Genomic DNA, 20030 nt, shown 5'->3' with positions numbered 1-20030 from the left:
CAGAGCTCTTTCAGAAGGAGCGCACAAGCAAGGCATTAGGAAGCTGGGTCTCTGTGATGGATGAAAGAGATAAACATTTCCTATCAACCTGGAAGGGGCTGTGTAGTGTTGCTGTAAATATAGACTGCAAACCACTGAAAGCCTTCAAGCCTGAGCAGAAAGGGCCTTACCAGGGCACAGTGGATAACAGGGAGACACAACCAACATTTTCTTTCTATAGCATCTTCCTCTGAGTTGTCTGAATTTGAAAAGTTATGGTTTTACCACTCAGGACATCTCTTACCACTCAGTGTAGAGGCTGCTAGTTTGGCAGTTTTCTATGCAAGTTTAATCTTTTGTGAACTACTATGCCTGGTAAAGAAATGCTTGGCTTGCAAGATCAAAAATCCTGCCTAAGGCACTTCATTTTCCCTGCCCAATGAGAAAGAGGAGTGATTGCCTGGAGAAGTGGCTTCTTTGGGCTCTCGGGAGCGGGACTCCTTTGGAGTCCATTGCCCAGGGGCTATGGGTGGGTGTAATTGGGAGTACCAGAAGGAATCCTTGCTGCCTTCTTTCCCTGTCTTGTGACACTGGGACTTCCTTCTGCCTTTCTCAGGGACTTTTTGCTTGCTCTATCTGTTTGCCCAAGCAAAAGACAGTTATGGCTGAAACTAGCAGCGCCAACCTATGAGTGATGGCAAAAGTTTTGGAAACTTAGCAAATGCAGCACTTTGGAATTGAATCTCTTGCACTCAGGAGAGGAAGAAGTCCTGGTTGTATAGCAAGCAGCCTATGCAGACAGTATTTTCTAAACAAACGTGAGAGAAAAAAAATTTATATAAACCTGCAAGCATCCATGTGTTGAAAGAACTGCTAAAATTTTAAGTCTCTCAGGAATGGTTAAATTCTTGTTTTCATTTCCTCTCTTACACAGACCAGTCCTGGGAAAGATCACAGAAGAAGTCATCCTTGGAAAACCTATCTGCTAGTTGCATAATCTGTGAGGTAAGCAGCAGTCTTGAGTTTGGCGTAATGGGTTTGATGGATCCTTGTGATGGGGAACAAGTGACTCATGACTCACTTCGAATTTAAGAAAGAAAGCACAGTTTTGTACTCATTGTTTTGAAAGAGTTTTAGGTCTTTGTGCCTCCAGTCTGGGTGCTTAGATCAAAGACAAGTGGTTTTGGGCTGCCTGAGCTCCAATTGCTCTGACCTTTGAAAGTCAGGGATGGTTTCTTTCCGAAATGGTAATGCAAATAATTGGAAGCTACTTCAGAAAGTTTGATCGAGAATAAAATACAGGAAAAAAGAAAGATTCAAAAGAAAAGAAATATCTCTTATTGGATACTTAAATTTAGGCACCTGGGACTACATTTTGAATTGTAGCTAAATTATTATTATATGATAGAGCATAGGGCCTGTTAGAAAGGACAGAGCCTCCTGAAAATCCATTTTTTAGGGATATTGGGACTCTAAAGAAATCCAGGGGAAAAGAATGAAATGTTCATCAGTCTAGAAAGCATGAACTGTGAGAAATGATTGGAAAAGGACTAGATGATCTCTGGAGAGACATCTCAGACTTACTTTTAATGATTTTACTCTTAGCGTCTTTTCTGGAAGGGTTTAATGAGCTTTATAAGCATTAACTAATTCAGAGAACTACCTAAGAGATGGAAGCAGAGGAAGCAGTAGGAGAAAAGCCTCCCGAAGTCAGAGACATTGCCAGGGGATGATTGTTTGCCTTATAAAATTAGAGAGCTGCTCTCCATTTATAAAATTAGAAAGAGCAAGAAGGGAAGAAAAGAGTACATTAACTTCATCATGCTAATCAATTGAAATTCTATAAACAGGGAGGTACCGCTTGGTTGTATCAAAGAGAAGAATCAAAAAAGAATGAAAAATTTCTGCAGAAAAACTGTCTTACTTCAGCTGAGGCTTTCTACAAGCTGTCACAACATTACCACTGACAGAACTGAAGCAAGGAAACCAAACCATGATGTACTACTATTACTCCATCAACTGCTGAATATAAGAGAGAATTAGCTTTTTCTGACAATAATACTGTTGCCTTAAATTTTGAATGTTATATGGATACTGAAGTCAAGATGTTGGGATACACCCAGGGCACTGACATAATTTTCCTAATTTCTTGAAGAAGTCTGTTTTCTCTTCCTGTGGATGGGAGAGCTAGAGACAGTTCACTGTTGGCAAAAATATTGGTAAAATTGCCAAGCAGATTACCTAAATAGAAATGACTGGGCCTCAGCTGTATGCCACTAAGACCATAGCAAAGATTAAGCATTGTCCCTGCAGTTCATCTCATACTCTAGGCCTCCCATGTGGAAGGAGAAAAGCTGACTTCAGTCCCTGTGTCAAAGCATGTTTAAGATTTTCAGGCAAAGCAGGACAGCACAAGGAGGGAAGGTGCATACCGGTGGAGTTCTTTCCTATTCCACTGGTGTGCTTCAGCCTGCCTTTTTATGGTGAAATTGGACAAAGTAGATGTTTTGTGTTGAAAAAGGAGTTCAATAAGTGTATTACTGAGTCCTGTGCAGTTAGATTCCTCTTGAGCGTCCTCATCCACGGTAGCCCTCAGCAGACATTTTGCCGACCGTCCTCAAGCTTACAGGGATGGGTGTGTCGCACCTTTGGTTGAGCACAAGGAGGAGCACACAGGAGGACTTTGCAAGGTCTGTTAGTAGGTAATTCATTCCAGACTCCTTCAAACTGAATGTTATAGGCTGTAGGAATCTCTCTCCCACCCTTAGCTGGTAATAGGCTAGCTAGTCTAAGGGCTCCCTCTATAGCCAAAAGATAGGGGTAGGTATTTGCAGACGGTAACAGACTGTCTTAAGCTACTCCACCTTAGTCTAGAATGAATCACCATATGGAGGGGCTATCTTTAGTGATAGAAAGAGGCTAGACAATGAGTTCAGACTAGACAGCTAACCTGTACATTAATAGAAATGAGTTGTAGCCCAATCACATGTTTCAGATAACCTGAATGAAATCTTTGGGGCTTTTGGTGATGAGAAACCATTCTTTATTTTAGGAAAAGATCAAGCCAAATATTTTCAATTTGTTGTTCTTTGGGGCTGGGGTCGGTTTTTAGCAGGTAAGCCTGATAATGCTGTCTACATCCTTTACTGAAGAGGAAGAGACCTATGCTGTAGATCTAAAGACCAGTCCTGCTGATGAGCCATCCAGAAGCAGGAACAGATTTAGTGGTGCACTGTGAAGACTGTACCCTGCTCATGCCCATGAGAACGGTATGTGCTTCTCATCAGGTCACAGAAGTAAGGCTGCAAAGGCCATCCTGGTTTTCCCCTATCTTCTCATACCCATGCAGGTGTTCTAAAGGGGCACTGTGTTTTGGAAGAGGTAGGAAGATACATGAAAGCAACATACAGTTTCTATTGATGGCGTATGAAAGTTGTATTATCAGCTGCCCAGGTGTCATAGTACTTCCTCACAGCTTTAGGGCATTTCACACAGCCTTGGAGAAGTAAGTACTTGACAACTGAGATGTAAGTAAATTGAGAGTTCAACATATTCTTAAGATACTCTTGAGTTGCTCACAGGAAGAGCTACACAAGGAAATATCAATGTAATCTGTCCTTCAGTTCAGTTTGCAGGATCCATCGTCCCAGCTGAGGGATGGGTTATTTGGGGTTCTTTTTACTACATTTCACTAGCGTGCAGGACCAGCCCCTATTTAACGTACACTACCTGTACCTTTCTTGGACTGCAGAATTTTGCTTTTCTCTCATGATTGTGTCTCTAGTTCTATTAGGGTAGTATCTGATTGCTTCACAGATATTACAGTATTTGTCTTCTGACCACGTTTATGAGATGAATCAATACAATTATTTCTGTTTTGCAATGAGGAATCTGAAGTGCCAAGATTATGAATAAACAGTCAAGCATCTATTGATTTGGGGAACCTGGTTTGAGAACTGTTTTTCTCCAAAGCAAAGTATTATGCTGGGGTGTGGTTCCCATCTGTTGTAGCTGCTGGTTCTGGGTCTTCACATTGGGCCCTGGAACATGAGGAACACAACCTCAGAGGCCATCTATGAAAATCTAAGCTTAAGTGGAAAGGGAAGGTCCTTAATTTATGGGCTCGAAGTAGACAAGGGTAGGTAGGATAAATTCAGGCCTAAGTGCCTAAATCCCTTGGCGGAACTTGTGTCTGCCATGTGACAAGGTTGCAGATTCCAGTAGTATTTGTGGCATAGGACTTGGCATCTCTGAAATGTAAGTCTTCCCTGATTTTGCTTCCCAGGTGTCTGTGGGACTGCTCAGTGAAACTGAATTCAAAAGAGACAACCAGCCCCAGATAGTCTTCAGTCTTCTCAGAGACTGGCCTCACACTCCCATGCATCTGTCTGGTGGAGACTTTTTTATTTCTGAGAAACTTCCCATGGAGGGTCCAGCAGCCTGAAGCCAGCTTGGTAGCCATACTACACTGATTTATAGATGTACTGAATCTGATCCTAATCACCTTCCAACAGGTTTTCTGTACAGGGTGGAGACACCATTTCCTTAGTAGCTTATGCAGAGAAAACATAAGAAAACAGTGGCTTTTTGTAAGTCAGCAAAACCTTTTTTCTCACAGTCCACAGCAAACTAACCACACCACAGAGTGTGATACCACAGACTATGCATCCTGTTGTCCATCCCCAGCAAAAGAGGATCACTGGTTCTTCTGTACTATGGTGTGGTAAATTTCATTGCTTTCTCTCTCTTTTTTTAAAAAGGCAGTACTAATTGCGTATAATGGGAATGGAAGACCTAGCTTACAGCAGCTTTGTCCACAATTGAGATATTTTATACCTGCTTTGTTAGTTGAATGGTTGTGGATAGGCTGTTTGTGCCACTGTGCAAAGCAGTATCAGTGTTAGCAGGTGTGATATGAAGCCAAGTCCGTCTGTATTTGTGAAACTCTCAGATCATATTGCAATAATTGTTTTATGCCAGTATATTTAGCACATTTAGCACACTAGCACAAACTAGTTTGCCATTCTTCTTGGAAGAGATTGTGTAAGTGTTAAGATGAAAGCAAGCCACAAATGAGAGATAAAAATAACTTCAACTGAAAAGCCATCTGAGAAAGAGAATTCAAAGGAAAGCTGGTATTTCTGCCTAAGTTGTACTAACAAGCATATGCTGGGATAAAACCCTACACAAAGCTTTAAGTAATTCTTAGGGAAAAAATATATTAGCATTGGCTGAAGTACACTTGGATTCACCTGAAATCACAAAACCAAACTATTGCTGGCGTGTTTCTTCAGGGAATTAACATCATACACTGATGCCCCATTTTACAAGACTTCTTCAAGTCACAATATATTTTCAATCTTATTAGTACTTGTCCTTGGATAGTGGAGATGTTTAATGTCTGTTACTGTTTTTCACAATGATGAGGGACCATTTCTTATCTCCTAGTTGTTTATATGTTAAATGCATTAAACACACAGTGCTCACCACCAACACTTCCAACTTCCCTCCCTTCACTCATTTCAATTAAAAGACTGTCAGGTAGGTCTAAGCCCAACAATCTTGTGGTTTTTTTCTCTGAAATCAGGGAGTCTTTCCTGGGATATAGCCTAACATTTTCTCTGCCTGAGAAAAAAGCCCAGAAAAATTAGTGCCAAGGGCTCTGGACATGAGCAACCTGTATCAGAAAGCTGTGGCAAGTGAAAACACAATTTATCAGTTGGCTTGAGAATCAGTGTGAAGAAGAACAGGATGACCCATTAGGAGGGGAGACAGGCTGACCAGCTGACACTGGAGTGCACTGGGATGGGTGAGCGAGGATACCTGATTATCTTCTCCAGTTCAAGAGAATGAAAGGAACTGCTGACAAAGGGAGAGAAAGAAGTTGGGCATGGAAATCATGTAAGGGCCCCCAGAGTTTCAGCCAGACCTCTGAGATTTTCAGGTTCTTAAAGAAAGTTGAAGCCAGGCAAGTTTCAGAATTTAGTGGCATTATGAGGTCATTTCAGCAGAAAATTGTAAACCACAGAAAGTTCTGTGTCTCACTTCTGGGTTAATTTATTAATGCAGTTGGGGTTTGCATTGGATAATGTATTTGGGTTATAATGTATTTCTAATTGAGAAGAACAAAACCCACACAAGGTATCAGAAAGAAGACAGCATTTCTATAGCTAAGATTCTAGTGTAACGACTACAGGTAGTTATAGTTGTGGCCACAAATGAGCAATATAATTGACTTTGGCTGGTCCAACTCTTCTCCTTTATATTTTTATCTTAATTAAGAGGAGAAGGTAATAAGTAGTTCTTATTTGGATCTTTTAACACTGATGTCAAGCCCTGGAAAATGTTATACCCGATGACTATTGCATCCTGCCTCACTGAATTCAGTGGTGGATCTCAAACATGTGATAGAACCTGGCTTTAAATTGTTTATCATATACAGACCTGTGAAATCTCAGGCTTTCAGGGTGAGGCACTCTTTCACCCCTGTTTTGGGTTTCCCCAAAGTGGTGCCATGCCTCATAAATTTGCAGTGCCACACCCAGCCTGTCTACCAAGGCACTCAATGCTGCCTAGCTGGCCTCATGTGTGGAGCAAATGTAATGCTCACAGTTCTGTTATTGGCAAAAAGGAAACACCTTACACGTAAACCCGGGAATTTATTGTTAGTATAATTGAACTTTTAGCACTCTAATCCAACAATCATTATTAGTTCAGATCTAATTACCTCAGAAAAAGAAAGAAAAGAGAAAAAAGTTAAAAATACATACTTCTGGGCAGGAATATCCTAATAATAACAAAAATAATAGTTAAATTTGTTGTATACACAATTCCTAGTTTATACCCCTTTTCTAAGCATAAAGCTTTTACTCTTCCACTGCTCCTCCAGTCATAAGGCTGACAGCTTCAGCCTGTTGATCCCTCATGAAAGGGTCCCTCTACACCTCATCCTCTGTCCCTATTTCTCAAGGCCTCTGCTGTCATACTAGGACTGTTCTTCTCTGTGTTGCAGCGTCATGTTAGAGTCATGTCAGGAAGAATAACTACTTTCTGCTACTATCTGTATAAAACCTGTGGTTGTGCCACACAAAGGTAAGCAGAACTAGGACAAGTTAAATATAGGCACCTGCTCAGAAGAACTGCTGTTGCAGCTAAACCAAGCAAAAATAAAGCTTCAGGCAGGTCAGGATGAGTTCAAACAAAGCCAGGCTGGCAAGCCTCAGTTCTGAGGCCTTGCACACGCAGTACAAAGCATGTGGCCTGGCAATAGCAAAACCAATATTGTACTACTGAATGAAATAACCATATTACTGGGTGACAGGTCTGTAGAAGACACTTAGAAAGCACAGTCTCCATTCACAGGATTAAGAAGTCTCTCCCTTGTTACATCCACCTGGAACAAGAGGTAATACTCAGTGAATATTTCACAAGACAATACTAAGAATTTACAGTAACATATTTCAGGAAATTTTCACATTTTTGAGCTGGAGATAGTGAGGCCAGAGGAGTTCAACAACATCTTTTTCACTCACCAACCTTCTGCGCAGGGCAGCTTTGCTCAACCCCAGCTCTTGAGAGCCAACAACCTGGCAGGACAAAGGCACAGACTCACCCTCTAGCATGTTTACAGCAGAAAATAAATCAAGGTACTAGAGAAGCTCCTGAAACAGCAGAAGTAGTCCTTAGGACTGGGAAGTAGTCCTTAGGAGTGGGAAGGCTGTGCCCCAGAAGAAAGAAAAAGGGGCAAGGAAACTGAAAGCTCAAGAGCATATTACAGTGGGTTGAAATTTCGGAGTAGGAGAGTGGCTAAAACAGCTCCTGGAATTAAGAGCAGTGCCAGGTCATAACTTCATGTTTCCCCCTCCTGCTGAGACATGATGGTCTTTCACTTTACAACTTTATCATCTACCATGCAACAACTGTTGTGGACATATTTTTTTCCATATTCTTTTTCAACACCCTGTCTGGGTTCCCAGCAGTTGGTGGCACTATTTGGTTTTGTCACAAATCTCCCATTCTAGCCGCAGACTCTGAGGCTTCTTCATGTGTCCCATGCCCCTGCTGTCACAGACTACTGACATCCATGTCCCTAAACTGCTGAAGAACCTGAGAGACTCTCCAAAAGCGAGTCCTGGGGATGTTTTGGCACACAGGCTGTAATAAGCGGAGAAATGTGTTTGTATTCACAGTTACAGGTGCATCTGAGCTACATCCAGGACCAGCAGCCATATGACCTGTTAGTCATAGCGCTCAGCTGCTTATCATCCTGATCACAGCAGAACACTTTTTTGACCTCACAGGTTTGTGTCTCTGAAGCAGTCTCTCTGCGTATTTATTGTATTTACTGTGTTGGCACATTTCTTATTTTGAAAGTGACTTTGTTAATCTATTCAGGACCCTGAACTGCCCATTGTAGAAATTGCACTGGAAAAAGTAGTTATTTCTAGCACCTAAAGCACACTTTTTCCAGGTCTTTGCCATCTAGTAGTGTGTGTGACTTGTGAGCTAACCTTGTTTTTGTGAAATAATCTGCAGCGTCTTTTGAATGTCAGACAGCATTTACCAAGTAGCCTAACCTCTTGAGAGTGTGTGGTCCCAGGGCTGGAAAGCCCCCAGTGACAGGGGTCTGCCTGGAGATCGCTGCCATCAGCATCTAATGGGCAGCAAAGAACAGCAGGTAGGAGCGTGAATAAATTTTTCAGCTCTTCAAAGGCATATAATCATGGTTTCCCAAAATCACTGAGAAGATTAGGTTAAGTAATTCAGTGTTATAAGATGAAGTTCAATGTGATTTTTTTTTCCAGAGCTGTATCATCCTGAAGTATCGAATGATTTCTAACATCATTTCAACAGGTGTTTTCTATGGGTTGATTCCCACATTTTTCATACTGCTTAAGCATCTTAAATGAGAGTTCTACCTGTGTTTTTCTACTTAGTTTTAATCTAGGAGCTTGAGCAGATGCAGCCAAAAAAAAAAAAAAAAAGTTGAATAAATGAAACTCCAGTATTTAGTCAGTAATTAACATCCAATTTTCTTCTCTGGAAGTGGAAGAGGCAAGGAAAGTAGACATCATCTACAGCTTCTGTGCATTGTCTCCCTTAACCTTCTGTTACTCTTCCCACATAGCCCCTTAGCTAGGTCACATCCTCTGTGCCTGCTAGACGATAAGAGCAAATCCAGATGCCAACACAGAACAAACCAGCACTTTACCCTGCTCTCACACAAGGTGCAGCTCTTCATTCTTCCTTATGGAAAGAGGAGGGCTTTGTGGGGCCAAAGAGATAGAGAGCAAGAGTGTGCACCACCTCCAAATACTGCCCCTGAATAGGCAGAACCTCAGTTTAAGGAAATTTTCTTCCTGTAGAATGATCTCCCATGTTCACTTTTTTTAATCTCCCAGGAGCCCTCATCAAACCAGGTTTCTCATGACCCTAGCTGGGGGAGATGGGCCAAATGTGATGCATCTAAAATTCAGTGTCACATCTTAAGATTGGGCTGTCCCGTGGTAAGTCAATAAGACTGAGGAACATTACAAAAGCTGTCAACTTGGCCATCGCAGGCTGGAGAAGAGCCAAGAGGAGTCACCAACAGGACCACATTTTACATTATTTTCTTGCTTTTCTAACTCTCCCAGTTCTTTGCACTGCTTTGCACTCTTTTATTATACTTCCTGTATTTTAAAGATCTGGGAGGTGTTTTTGAGGATGTGCACATTTGAATGTTTTGTTGGACATTGCCAAGTGGTCTTGGACTAGAATAAGGACATACTTTCCTGTGTAGTGTCATAGGCATCGTACTACAAAAGGGCAGAGAAACATGAAACACGGAAGAGGAGGATTATGAAACATATTAGATTAAAATCAATAGCTAGAAAGTACAAGCACAGTCAGATGCATTTTAGAACTAACTAGGGAAATGTTACCAAACATTGAAAGTGGTACTTAGCACTTCAGCTGGCAACCTAATATCAATGGTAGGTGTTACAGCTTGGTCCTTGGAGAAACATTAATTGCTTTAGTTGTGCAACATCTGATTAGGAGATCTGTTATACAGACAGCAATAATTTCCTTGTTCCATCCTCTTCAGAATAGTGATCAACTTTCCACTAACTCAGTGGAACAAGATTGGGCTAGATATTTTGGCATATACCACACACACCACACACCACACATTACCACACACAGCACCAGGAAATCCAGGTGACATCAAACCTGAATGTGCCTTGGTGCTTTTGCAGTCGTATTTGCAGCTGACAACATCTCAGCACATGAAAACTAGCTGATCTGGTTATGACTAGATTGCAAACTTCTTTTACCAATTTTACTTTGTGTCAGAACTCTGGAAACTGAGAAGATGATAGTGCATCTGCTTTCTGCCTTACTCCAGGGAGAATATTACATCTGCAGAAGAAAGCAGATTGCCATTGACAAGTTTCTACTGAAAAAAAAATGTATAATGCAAAAAACAGCAGTACCAGCTTCTTAATAGTATTCTGCTCATGTAGTGGTGTTACCCAGAACCACAGAATCACAGAATGGCAGGGGTTGGAAGGGACGTCTAGAGATCATCTTGTCCAACCCCCCTGCTTGAGCAGACGCAGGACTGCGTCCAGGTGGGTTTTGAATGTCTCCAGGGAAGGAGACTCCACAACCTCCCTGGGCAGCCTCTTCCACTGCTCTGTCACCCTCACAGGAAAGAAGTTTTTCCTCATATTCAGGTGGAACTGCCTGTGTTCCAATTTGTGCCCATTGCCCCTTGTCCTGTCACTGGGCACTATTGAAAAGAGTCTAGTCCCAACCATTGCAGCACATGGAAGTGCAAAAATTTGGGAACATTGCTTAGTATCTCTGTAGATTCTTTCTATCAGATATAAAAGTAGCATAAAATCCTGTGGATTTACAACATTAAAAATAAAATTTCATGTTTAGAGAAGAGGCACAATGCTTCTGAGAGCTCTGCTGTGTATGAGTACTTGGGGTGATGCTAGGTATGTTTGTGTCTCTATTCTGGTAGTTCATACAATAAAAGGGGCAAAATAGCTACTTGTATTATTCCTTTTTGCAGCCGTATCAGACAGAGAAAGAGCCTTCAGAAGGGAAAAGCATCCTAAGAATCTGCAGTCTTGATCTGTGAGAGATTGACTGCCTGAGCAGAGGATGGGTTGTTTGGATCTCCCCTTCTGGATTCTTAAATTCCAGTCTTTCAAACACAGCAGTGGAAGACAAGGAGGAGGAGGAGGAAGAAACTCTGCAGTCAGTCCAACAAAACCTGTGTTTTTTACTTCTTTGGTTAAGGCTTCACATACTGTCCTGGTTTCAGCTGGGATAGAGTTAATTTTCTTTGTAGTAGCTAGCATGGGGCTGTGTTTTGGATTTTTGCTGGAAACAGTTGTGATAATGTGGAGATGTTTTAGTTGCTGCTAAGTAGCACTTACACTGGTCAAGGACTTTTTCAGCTCCCCGTGCTCTGCTGGGTGTAGAAGCTGGGAGGGGGCACAGCTGGGACACCCGACCCCAACTGACCAATGGGATATTCCATACCATATGACATCATGCTCAGTATAGAAAGCTGGGGAAGAAGAAGAAAGGGGGGGATGTTTGGAGTGATGCCGTTTGTCTTCCCAAGTAACTGCTACGCGTGATGGAGCCCTGCTTTCCTGGAGATGGCTGAACACCTGCCTGCCCATGGCAAGTAGTGAATGAATTCCTTGTTTTGCTTTGCTTCCGCGCGCAGCTTTTGCTTTACCTGTTCAACTGTCTTTATCTCAAACCATGAGTTGCCTCACTTCTACTTTTCCGATTCTCTCCCCCATCCCACCAGGGGGGAGTGAGCGAGCAGTTGCATGGTGCTTGGTTGCTGACTGGGGCTAAACCACGACACATATCATTTGGGCTAAATGCTGCTATTACACACACACACAGAGCATAATTTCAGTGGGAGCTGGACAAAAAAAATAATAGAAACCAAAGAGTTTTGCCCTTGTCTTGTAACCCAGAGAGAATCCTAGTTTACTGCTGAAAACATTGCTGCATTAATGATGCAAGACTCTCTTTGAGACATTTCAGGTTCACACTTGCGGAATTTCATGATGGCTTTGGAAGAATTGTGCATGTCTGGGACATATGTGGTGTGTATCACTTTGAATGACACAGCAACCTGAAAAGGGGCACGATCTTTGAAAAATTACAGTGCTCTTGATCATCTTGTCTTTCTGAAATTTGAAATTCAGCAAGGCAAATAAACAATTATTGAAAAATATTTAGAGACCTTATCCCTTATTCCTTATTATTTCTTCTGACTAACAAGACTGCAAATATGATTCAAATCTGTGTTTTAAAACCAGAGAGCCCTTGAATATTGTCTTTACCTAAAAGCAGTCTTTGCTTTGTTTTGGTCTTTCTTACACATCTGTTGACAAAACAAAGTGATCAGGGCAAATTGTTTGCTGTTTCACACTTGGTCAATTTCAATCAGAAAATAGCTGCCAAAAAAAGCTTCTAGGTATGAAAAAAGCTTCTAGATATGAAACGACCATTCGCTGAAATCTAGAGGCCTAAAAATGTGCAGGGACTTTCCACGGATACTTTATATCCTTGAAGCCAGTTCCTTGGTGCTGTAAGTCCCATGCAGTCTGGATTGGACCAAGACACCCCTCGGGTCTCTTCTCTGCAACCAGGAAACTTGGCTCCTGACTGCCATGTTTTGTGCTGCCTAAGCTGCAGTCATGCAGCTCACTGGGGAAGTGCCAGCGCATGAGAGCTGCCCAGAAAACATTTCCATCTTCCTTTCTTCTCAAAATACCAATTAAAAAAGAATATATGTATATAACTTCTGTTTCTTCTCCCTTCCATTTTCAGCTGAAACATCAACAGGTAAGATGATGGTAAATGTCACTGAACATTTCAGACAGAAATACTTTTATCCAAACTCCAAAATTCTGGCCACGGGAAAGATATCTGACAGAGATGCAGGCCCATGTTTCTTTTCGATCATTAAAGTGCCCGTACAGTACAAAAAAAACCCACAGAAATACACAAAGAGATGGCTTTGTTTCTAAATACCTAGAAGTCTTCTGAGAACTAAAACGATACAATAATTGAGCTGCAGTGCATTTCTTACTCATTGAGGAATAAAACCTAGAAATGTTGATTACACTATCATAAATGAAAAAAAGTGTTTTCTGTACTGTGAAAGTAATGGCAAGAATATCTGCCACTGAGGTTAAAAATGTATTTGACATTTTTAGGAAACATAAAACAATACAATTATATTTTCAGAAGGAAAGGTAGAACTAAGAAAACATATAACATTTTTTATTACCCCAGAAATACAATCTTTGACAATATCCCGGCTGTGTTTTTCCTGGTTTCAGGTAGTCTCTTGTTTAACTTAAAATTTCATTTACAGTAATAGTACATCAAAATAAATGTTATTTTTTTACTGTGAATTTTTATTGGGATTTTGAGAACAAATCTTCTTCAGCAGAAAACTGGAGGCAAAACTTATTTTGCTGGAGAGCTCCAGGGTGCCTCTCAGTTCCATCAGATATATTTTATGTTATACCAGCTCAAAAATCAGTAAAAACAACCTTTCCTTATCCTAATCTATGTTTGTGAGTCACCAGAAAGACTTTCAGGAGCCAAGATATAAAAAGATGCAGTTAATATGTCTATTCAAAGAAAACATTTAAAAACGGTTTGAAAATAATGCTGTGTAGAAAAAGAGACAGAGCTTATGTGCTACATGCTATTTTGTGTTGCTTACATTTAGGAGCAAGCGCCAGGGACACAGGGTCCGAGGGCCCACACCTCCAATGGCGACACAGACTACGTGGCTGCTTTGATGAGGACATTCAAGTGTACGGGCTTCTACGAGTGGCCAGTATAGGGGGCACCTGGAGGCCTTGCTCTGCTATTTTTGGAGGCTTCATCACCAAAGGCTGCTTTGGGCAGCAGCAGCTTCAGGGCCACCCCGGCTGTGCCTCTGGGAGCATCCCACAGCAAAGGGGGAATGGTGACAGTGGCTGAGGTGATTCCCTCTTTGCAATGTGAAGTAATCCCATGCCTGTCCCCTTGCCCACCTCCCGGAGGGGTGTCCCACATCTGTCCCAGGGATGTAGGGATTCAGGTATGGAACAGCTTCCACGAGGCAGAGTATATCTGAGGGTGAAGCAGAAGCGATGCTTTTATCAGAGGAGAAAATAACTACTAGAGGAAGCACCCTGCTTACTGAAATGTATTAAAAGAGCTCTAAAAATTAAAAATCATTCTGTGGCAAGCTTGTAGCGTCACCGTCTTACAAACGCACTGACACTCTCAGGAAATAACGTTGCCACTTATTGTGCTGAAGTTCACGGCATATCTGAAAAGGAGACATGGATATACTGGTCGTCCCAAGAGGATGATAGACATGGTACAACCTCCAGGACCATGTTAGAGCTTAGGCCAACTTCTCGCACCAGAAGGCAGCCCAGGTGGGCTCACAGGAACCCTGTGCTGTCAGAGCAGCCAGAGAGCTGGGTGGCCATTGAAAACGACTGACCAGCCCCCGCACCTCCGACAGGGCTGGAGATGATACGGACACAGGACTGAAGTAGTTCTTTAAGATGGGCCTTGAATATCACTCCAGCAAAGGCGTAGATCACAGGGTTCAGGCAGCAGTGGATGAAGGAGATGGTTTCAGTCAGCTGCAGGGCCAGGGCTATCTGATAGCTCGCCTTGCAGTCATTGATGATGTGCAGGCTCTGCAGGGAGTCTAGGAACAGTGCGATGTTGAAGGGAGTCCAGAAGAGGAAGAAAACAATGACAATGATGAAAATCATCTTGATCGCCTTGATCTTGTTCCGATTTTTGCATTTTTGCAGGTTTTTCAGTATCTCGGTGTAGCAGCAAATAAGGATGCTAAGGGGAATCAAGAGGCCCAAGATATTGACCGCAAACTGTGAAGCGACTTTCCAGGTATTGTCTCCTGGGGGGTATGTGGAGACACACTGCACAGACTGCTCAATTTCCAGCTGCTGGTTGAACATGATGCTGGGTACAGAAGCCAGGCCAGCCACCAGCCACAGGATTAAACTGATAATTATGCCACAAGAGGCTGTCCGTATCCTCATGGCATAGACAGCATGGACAATTGCTATATACCTGTCTATGCTCATGAGGGTTATAAAGAAAATGCTGCTATAAAAACCTGTGTAATAAATGCCAGCCATTATCTTGCACATAGTGTTGCCAAAAACCCACTGGTCTGAAGCATAGTGGGCTTGGAAAGGGAGAGGCACAACGAAGAGGAGATCAGAGGCTGCAAGGTTCAGCAGGCAGATGTCAGTCATCGTTATCAGCCTTTTCCTGGTCAGGAGAACCCAGAGGACCAAGGAGTTTCCCAGAAGGCAGAAGACAAACACAAGGCAGTAAAGGATTGGCAGACAGAGGGATTTGAACCTGCGAAAGCTGTTTCCTTCATTGCACGGAGCAGTGTTTTCATCATATCCATAGTCATATTCTGTTGTGCCAAGGAACTGGCTTGTGGGATTCATCTCAGGTACCTGTGCAGGAAAGAACAAGGGATAAATGGCTGGCTGTGCTGGCACAGGACTCCCAGGGTGGCTTCTGCCTCTCTCTGTGCTACATCAAGCTCGTGGGTCAGCCTCCAGGCAGAGAGGGACTGCAAAATGCAGTCTTGTTCTCACCGGCTAGACAAGAGCAGCTGTACCACCCAAAAGGCTGCACCTGCAGCCTGCCAGTCATTCCTATACATGCATAAGTGTGAACACTGGGATGTTCTCGGTTTCCCCAAAACTGCCTCAGTGTCAGTGAGTTAGCCTCTCATCATTATAGTGATGGGGAAAAATTCATGTTCTGAATAGTCGTAATGGTGCAAAATGGTAGAAAACCTGTATCTGATCTATGAATCCAGATTTTCTTGTGCTTCCCAGGGCGGGGAAGCTTTATGCCTGTACCATAAAAACCCTTATAAAAGTGTCGTGACTGAAGAAGCCATCACCCAGCAGCATAACCACATTTTTAACTGAGCTGATCCGGGCTAGATACTGGCATGGAGTGCAGAGACATGTAAGTTAGTTTTCCGTGGGTGGCTGCAGGATCACATACAAAAAACCTCTGCAGCAGTAAGGAATTGGCAGGGCCACACAGCGGCACTTGCAGTGCTGAACTCTGGGCTGCTGCAGCAAGCCTGCCACTGATCTCCAGGTTAGCTGGCAAGCAGCTTGGCTCTGCCTATTGCTAAAACGCAGTAGTTTATTGCTCCTGCCTGTTCTGCCCAACTGCAGTTATCTAGTTTAGAGAAAACCAAAATAATCTAGGGGAGTGGTTCCTTTCTGTCATTTCTGAAGAACTGCAGTGAAGACAACTTTAAAATAGTCTGACCTGCTCTCCAAAAGTGAGCCACTGCTTTAGCCACCGTTTTTTTTTCCGATGTCACCTCATGACCTCTATAAAAGGGGATCTGCTTTGCAGTGTTAAACAGTTAAGTCACATTTTAAGAAGTAATGGTTCTTTCAAAAGACACTATTTCAAAGGAGTTTGCTTTGTCACTGCTAAGACATTTCCGTGTTTATTGTGCATTGCACCTATGTTATGCTTGCATACAGGTTGATCACATCTTGAAAGATCTTCAAAGACACAGAGTGTCCGGGAGGGAAGAATCATTTGTAATAGCCATTGCTATTAAGCTGTAGCAATAATATGAATGACAGTGATTAATTCATTAAATGGAGAGTCATGGTCTCCTGAGTTGAGAGTTGCTGCTCCGGTATATGAAAAGAGAGAACGGTGAAAATTTTCATATTGACAAGGAAGGAATCAGAATTGACCCCTTCTTGCCCAGCTGTGCCACCTTGTGCAGGGAAACAGGAGGATCTGTACACACAGCATAGAGGGGTGTGGAGTCAGTGGTTGTGCTCTGTTCCAGGTATGCTCGTGCCTCACCAACCTGCCTCAGCTTTTCTTGGCGCACCAGGCCTGTATCCACCAAAGTCAATTGGCATGTGCCACACAGAGAAACCTCTTACAAATACAGCACTCATCCCTATGGAGTTCCTTCTTCAGAAACAATGAGTGATGAGAGAAAAGCAGTGCTGCAATCTACACTGAGAGTATAATTCTTTCCCATGCTTAGTTTTCAGCTGTAGGTAGGACATCTGCCTTATTAATTTCAACTTTGTTTTCATGCATAAACCCCTAAATATCAAGATGCCGAGTCACTAGATAATGGCTGATCACGCAGCAACAGATGTGGGTAGAAAATATTTCCTGCTAACGCTTTTGATGTGTGACCCCGACACACTGTAACTGTAAGTATTGTGGCGATGGCTTGCTTTTAACTGTCTCTCCGGGATGCCTTCAAAGCAGTCCATAGGTTCAACAACCAGAAGTAAAAACTTTTCAAAAAATAATGAACATTGTGTTATATAGATCTATAAACTCATTGATAGATACAAACAGATAGCTATAGATTTATAGATATGATGTGTCTAATTTTGGTGAACTTCAAAAGGATTTTTCCTGGGCTAAACAGAGGCTGGAGATGCTCCACTTCAGACTTCCAGACCGCCTTTACACCAGTAATGCCTTTGACAGCTTCTGACCAGGGCACAGCATTTTCCATTTTTTCCCCCTCTCCACATCAGCTGGCAAAACAGCCAAACTGAAGAAGCAGGTTTTGGAGGGTATTGGGAGAGAAGTGTCTGTTGCAGGTCCCTTTCCCCTCATTGCCAAAGTTAGCCCATTACTTTCAAGAGTAGCAGATTAAATATGGATGGACTTTACCTTTGACAGCAAGAAGCCTCGACTCTCTCAGTTGGCTCCAGTCGCCTTCTCCTTCTACCGTGTCCTCCTTGTCTTCTCTCAGGCTTGGGAGTTCCCCTGGAGTTTTACTCCATAACTTGTGGAGATGGCTGAGATCGGTGGTACACGGATGTCAAATGGGCAGCTGCCCGTTACAGAATTGGTTTTTAGACAAATAGAATGATTTGTAGCTGCGGTAAACAGGAAAAGAGGTGAGAAGGCTTACAAACACATTCTGCAAAACAAAAATCAAATGCGGCTCTTTTTGAAGACAGTAAAGGTAGCACATGACCAGGTGATATCCTTTTAATGCATTTGCTAAACGCCTCTTCCTCGCAGCCACCCATGATGTAAGGAAAAAATTTAAAAGTTCAGATATCTCCATCACAGAACACACCCTAATAAATTTGCAACTTTTTACAGAAGCTGATATATACTTTTCTGAGATGCATTACTTTACTTTTTCATTTCCTTCAGATCATATCAACTTGTATACTGCAGTCCAGTTATGTCCCTCCCCATTAGTAATGTATTAACTTTCTGAGCAAAATAAGAACTCACAGCTACTGATACCTCTTTGCAATCATTTTTTAAGCAGCTTTTATTCAAGTGGAGATATTTCAGAGTTTCTTTGCTACCTTGGGGTTTTTTAAAGTATATTTTAGTCCATTTACGATACACGGTCAGGACAAGCTATTGAAACAAGGACAGGCTTGAAAATTTTTATTTAATTCAATAACTTTAAATTATTTTTGTTTTGTGTAATACTCTAAACTGTGGTGCTTCATAAGTCAGCCAAATTATATGCTTTTCACTCATCGATCTCAAGCATTTTCTTGATTTATAGGAGCACAGAGAATGCAAGAGATTTGCCCAAGAGCTTCAAGCAAGCATGACTGTTATTAAAGTTATTAACCTATTCTTTGGTAGCAGCTCCAATCCAAAGTAGCTTTCCAATTTGCTGGCTGTTGCATAAATTAATAGTGAAACACAGTCTCAAGGAAGAGAAGAGCTAATTACTACAGGCAGAAAAAGTGAGAAAATGGACTGGGGAAAAAAAGAAGCAACCTAATGAAGGATCTGGCAGTAGTCAGTAGCACAGTAGAAAGAAAAGACCTGTCCCCTGAGGTATTCAAAATGGTACCGATGACCACGGCATCACCCTGCCTCCAAGTACCCAGTTGATCTCATTACATAAGAAAGACCAGCTCCTTTTTTTCAATTTCTTTTTTTTTTCAGAATTAACTTTTGAACATTGTTGTAACAGAATTTTATTCTCTTCTCTATATATTAAATATACGAATAATATGTCAATAGTATGTTCTGCTGTTACAGACATACAGTATAACATAATGTAACTCCATTCTATTTACTTTTTTGTTTAGAAATCAATAAGGTCAGCTTTCATTATTTCTTCTTATGATGAAAACATCAATCAATCAAAGATGCCCCCTGTTCCATTGGATGCTTTTTGCATTAGTTCGGCTGATAAGCCATTAACATATATAAAAAAATTAAACAGTAGTTTGACATGAAACCAATAAAAGAATGAAAGCTTCCATTAAAAATATATCTGCATTTTAAAACATTTCTACATATTCTAAAACAAAAAAAGTCATATATTTTTATCTGTTGCATGTATTACAATTTTGCAAAAATATTTCAGTTCATTCAAAACATATATTTTTTTAATTGGGAAATCTTCCAGCCACGTATTTTCACCAGCCGCAGTTCTGCACGGCCAGGCAAAGCAAGGCATGAAGCTGGAAGAATGCGGCTGGGAAACATCAGAGGAAAAGCTCTGTGTGTTGGAGAAAGCTGGAGCGAGCAGGAAGACGCAGAGGACCTTAAAGGGAAGCAACAGAACTTGTATTCAAATAAAAAAAGATAAGATACAAGTGAGCAGGCCTGGTGACTGCCGTGGCTGGGGGATGGCTGACTGCTGTACTTTGGGCAGTCCAGAGATGACTGCACTGGGCATATGGGTAACAGCTTGGTAATAAGGAGAGGGAGGAGAAATTGTGGTGGTGCCAGTGTTTTGCAGGAAAACAGCAGAGTTACAGAGTCTGATGTAACATTTCCAATTGCAGCTTTACTGTGTTTTGAGAAGTCATATATACGTTCAAGTCCCTGACCCTGCCTGGCTTTCAGAAAGGTTTACGTGCCTGCACCGCTTCTGGGGTGGTCGGTGTCCCTGACACGCAGCCATCCCCCAAGATTTTCTCAACAGAGCAAGAAAATTAATT

The 20030-nt window shown here is 42.0% G+C and overlaps 1 protein-coding gene and 1 long non-coding RNA gene across 9 annotated transcripts in view; one reads left to right on the top strand and one right to left on the bottom strand.

Annotated features, from left to right (window-relative positions):
• LOC135312037 (uncharacterized) overlaps positions 1–11470 on the top strand; it is a 38856-nt gene extending 27386 nt beyond the window's left edge. For 5 of the 8 annotated variants that reach the window (XR_010371658.1, XR_010371661.1, XR_010371660.1 and 2 more), the window contains 3 exons: positions 914–984; positions 1830–9485; positions 11045–11470. This is a non-coding gene — a long non-coding RNA (uncharacterized LOC135312037). The remainder of the gene's footprint in view (positions 1–913; positions 985–1829; positions 9486–11044) is intronic. The other 3 variants (XR_010371664.1, XR_010371663.1, XR_010371665.1) reach the window with 3 other exon arrangements.
• A 1812-nt stretch (positions 11471–13282) lies between these two features.
• Positions 13283–15586, bottom strand: LOC104042555 (C-C chemokine receptor type 8). The gene has a single exon (XM_009502024.2). It carries the CDS (start codon positions 15513–15515, stop codon positions 14460–14462), a length of 1056 nt encoding a protein of 351 aa, XP_009500319.2. The 5' UTR covers positions 15516–15586; the 3' UTR covers positions 13283–14459.
• Positions 15587–20030: the final 4444 nt, after the last annotated feature.

This window comes from Phalacrocorax carbo, chromosome 2 (assembly GCF_963921805.1).
Source record: "Phalacrocorax carbo chromosome 2, bPhaCar2.1, whole genome shotgun sequence".
NCBI classification, from domain to species: Eukaryota; Metazoa; Chordata; class Aves; order Suliformes; family Phalacrocoracidae; genus Phalacrocorax; species Phalacrocorax carbo.
The sequence above is the reverse complement of the archived record's forward strand: the minus strand, read 5'-3'. Positions and strand labels throughout refer to the sequence as shown.

Bases quoted from the DNA above. Each gene is read 5' to 3' on its own strand.
- LOC104042555 (XM_009502024.2), bottom strand. From the start codon at position 15,515: ATGAATCCCACAAGCCAGTTCCTTGGCACAACAGAATATGACTATGGA.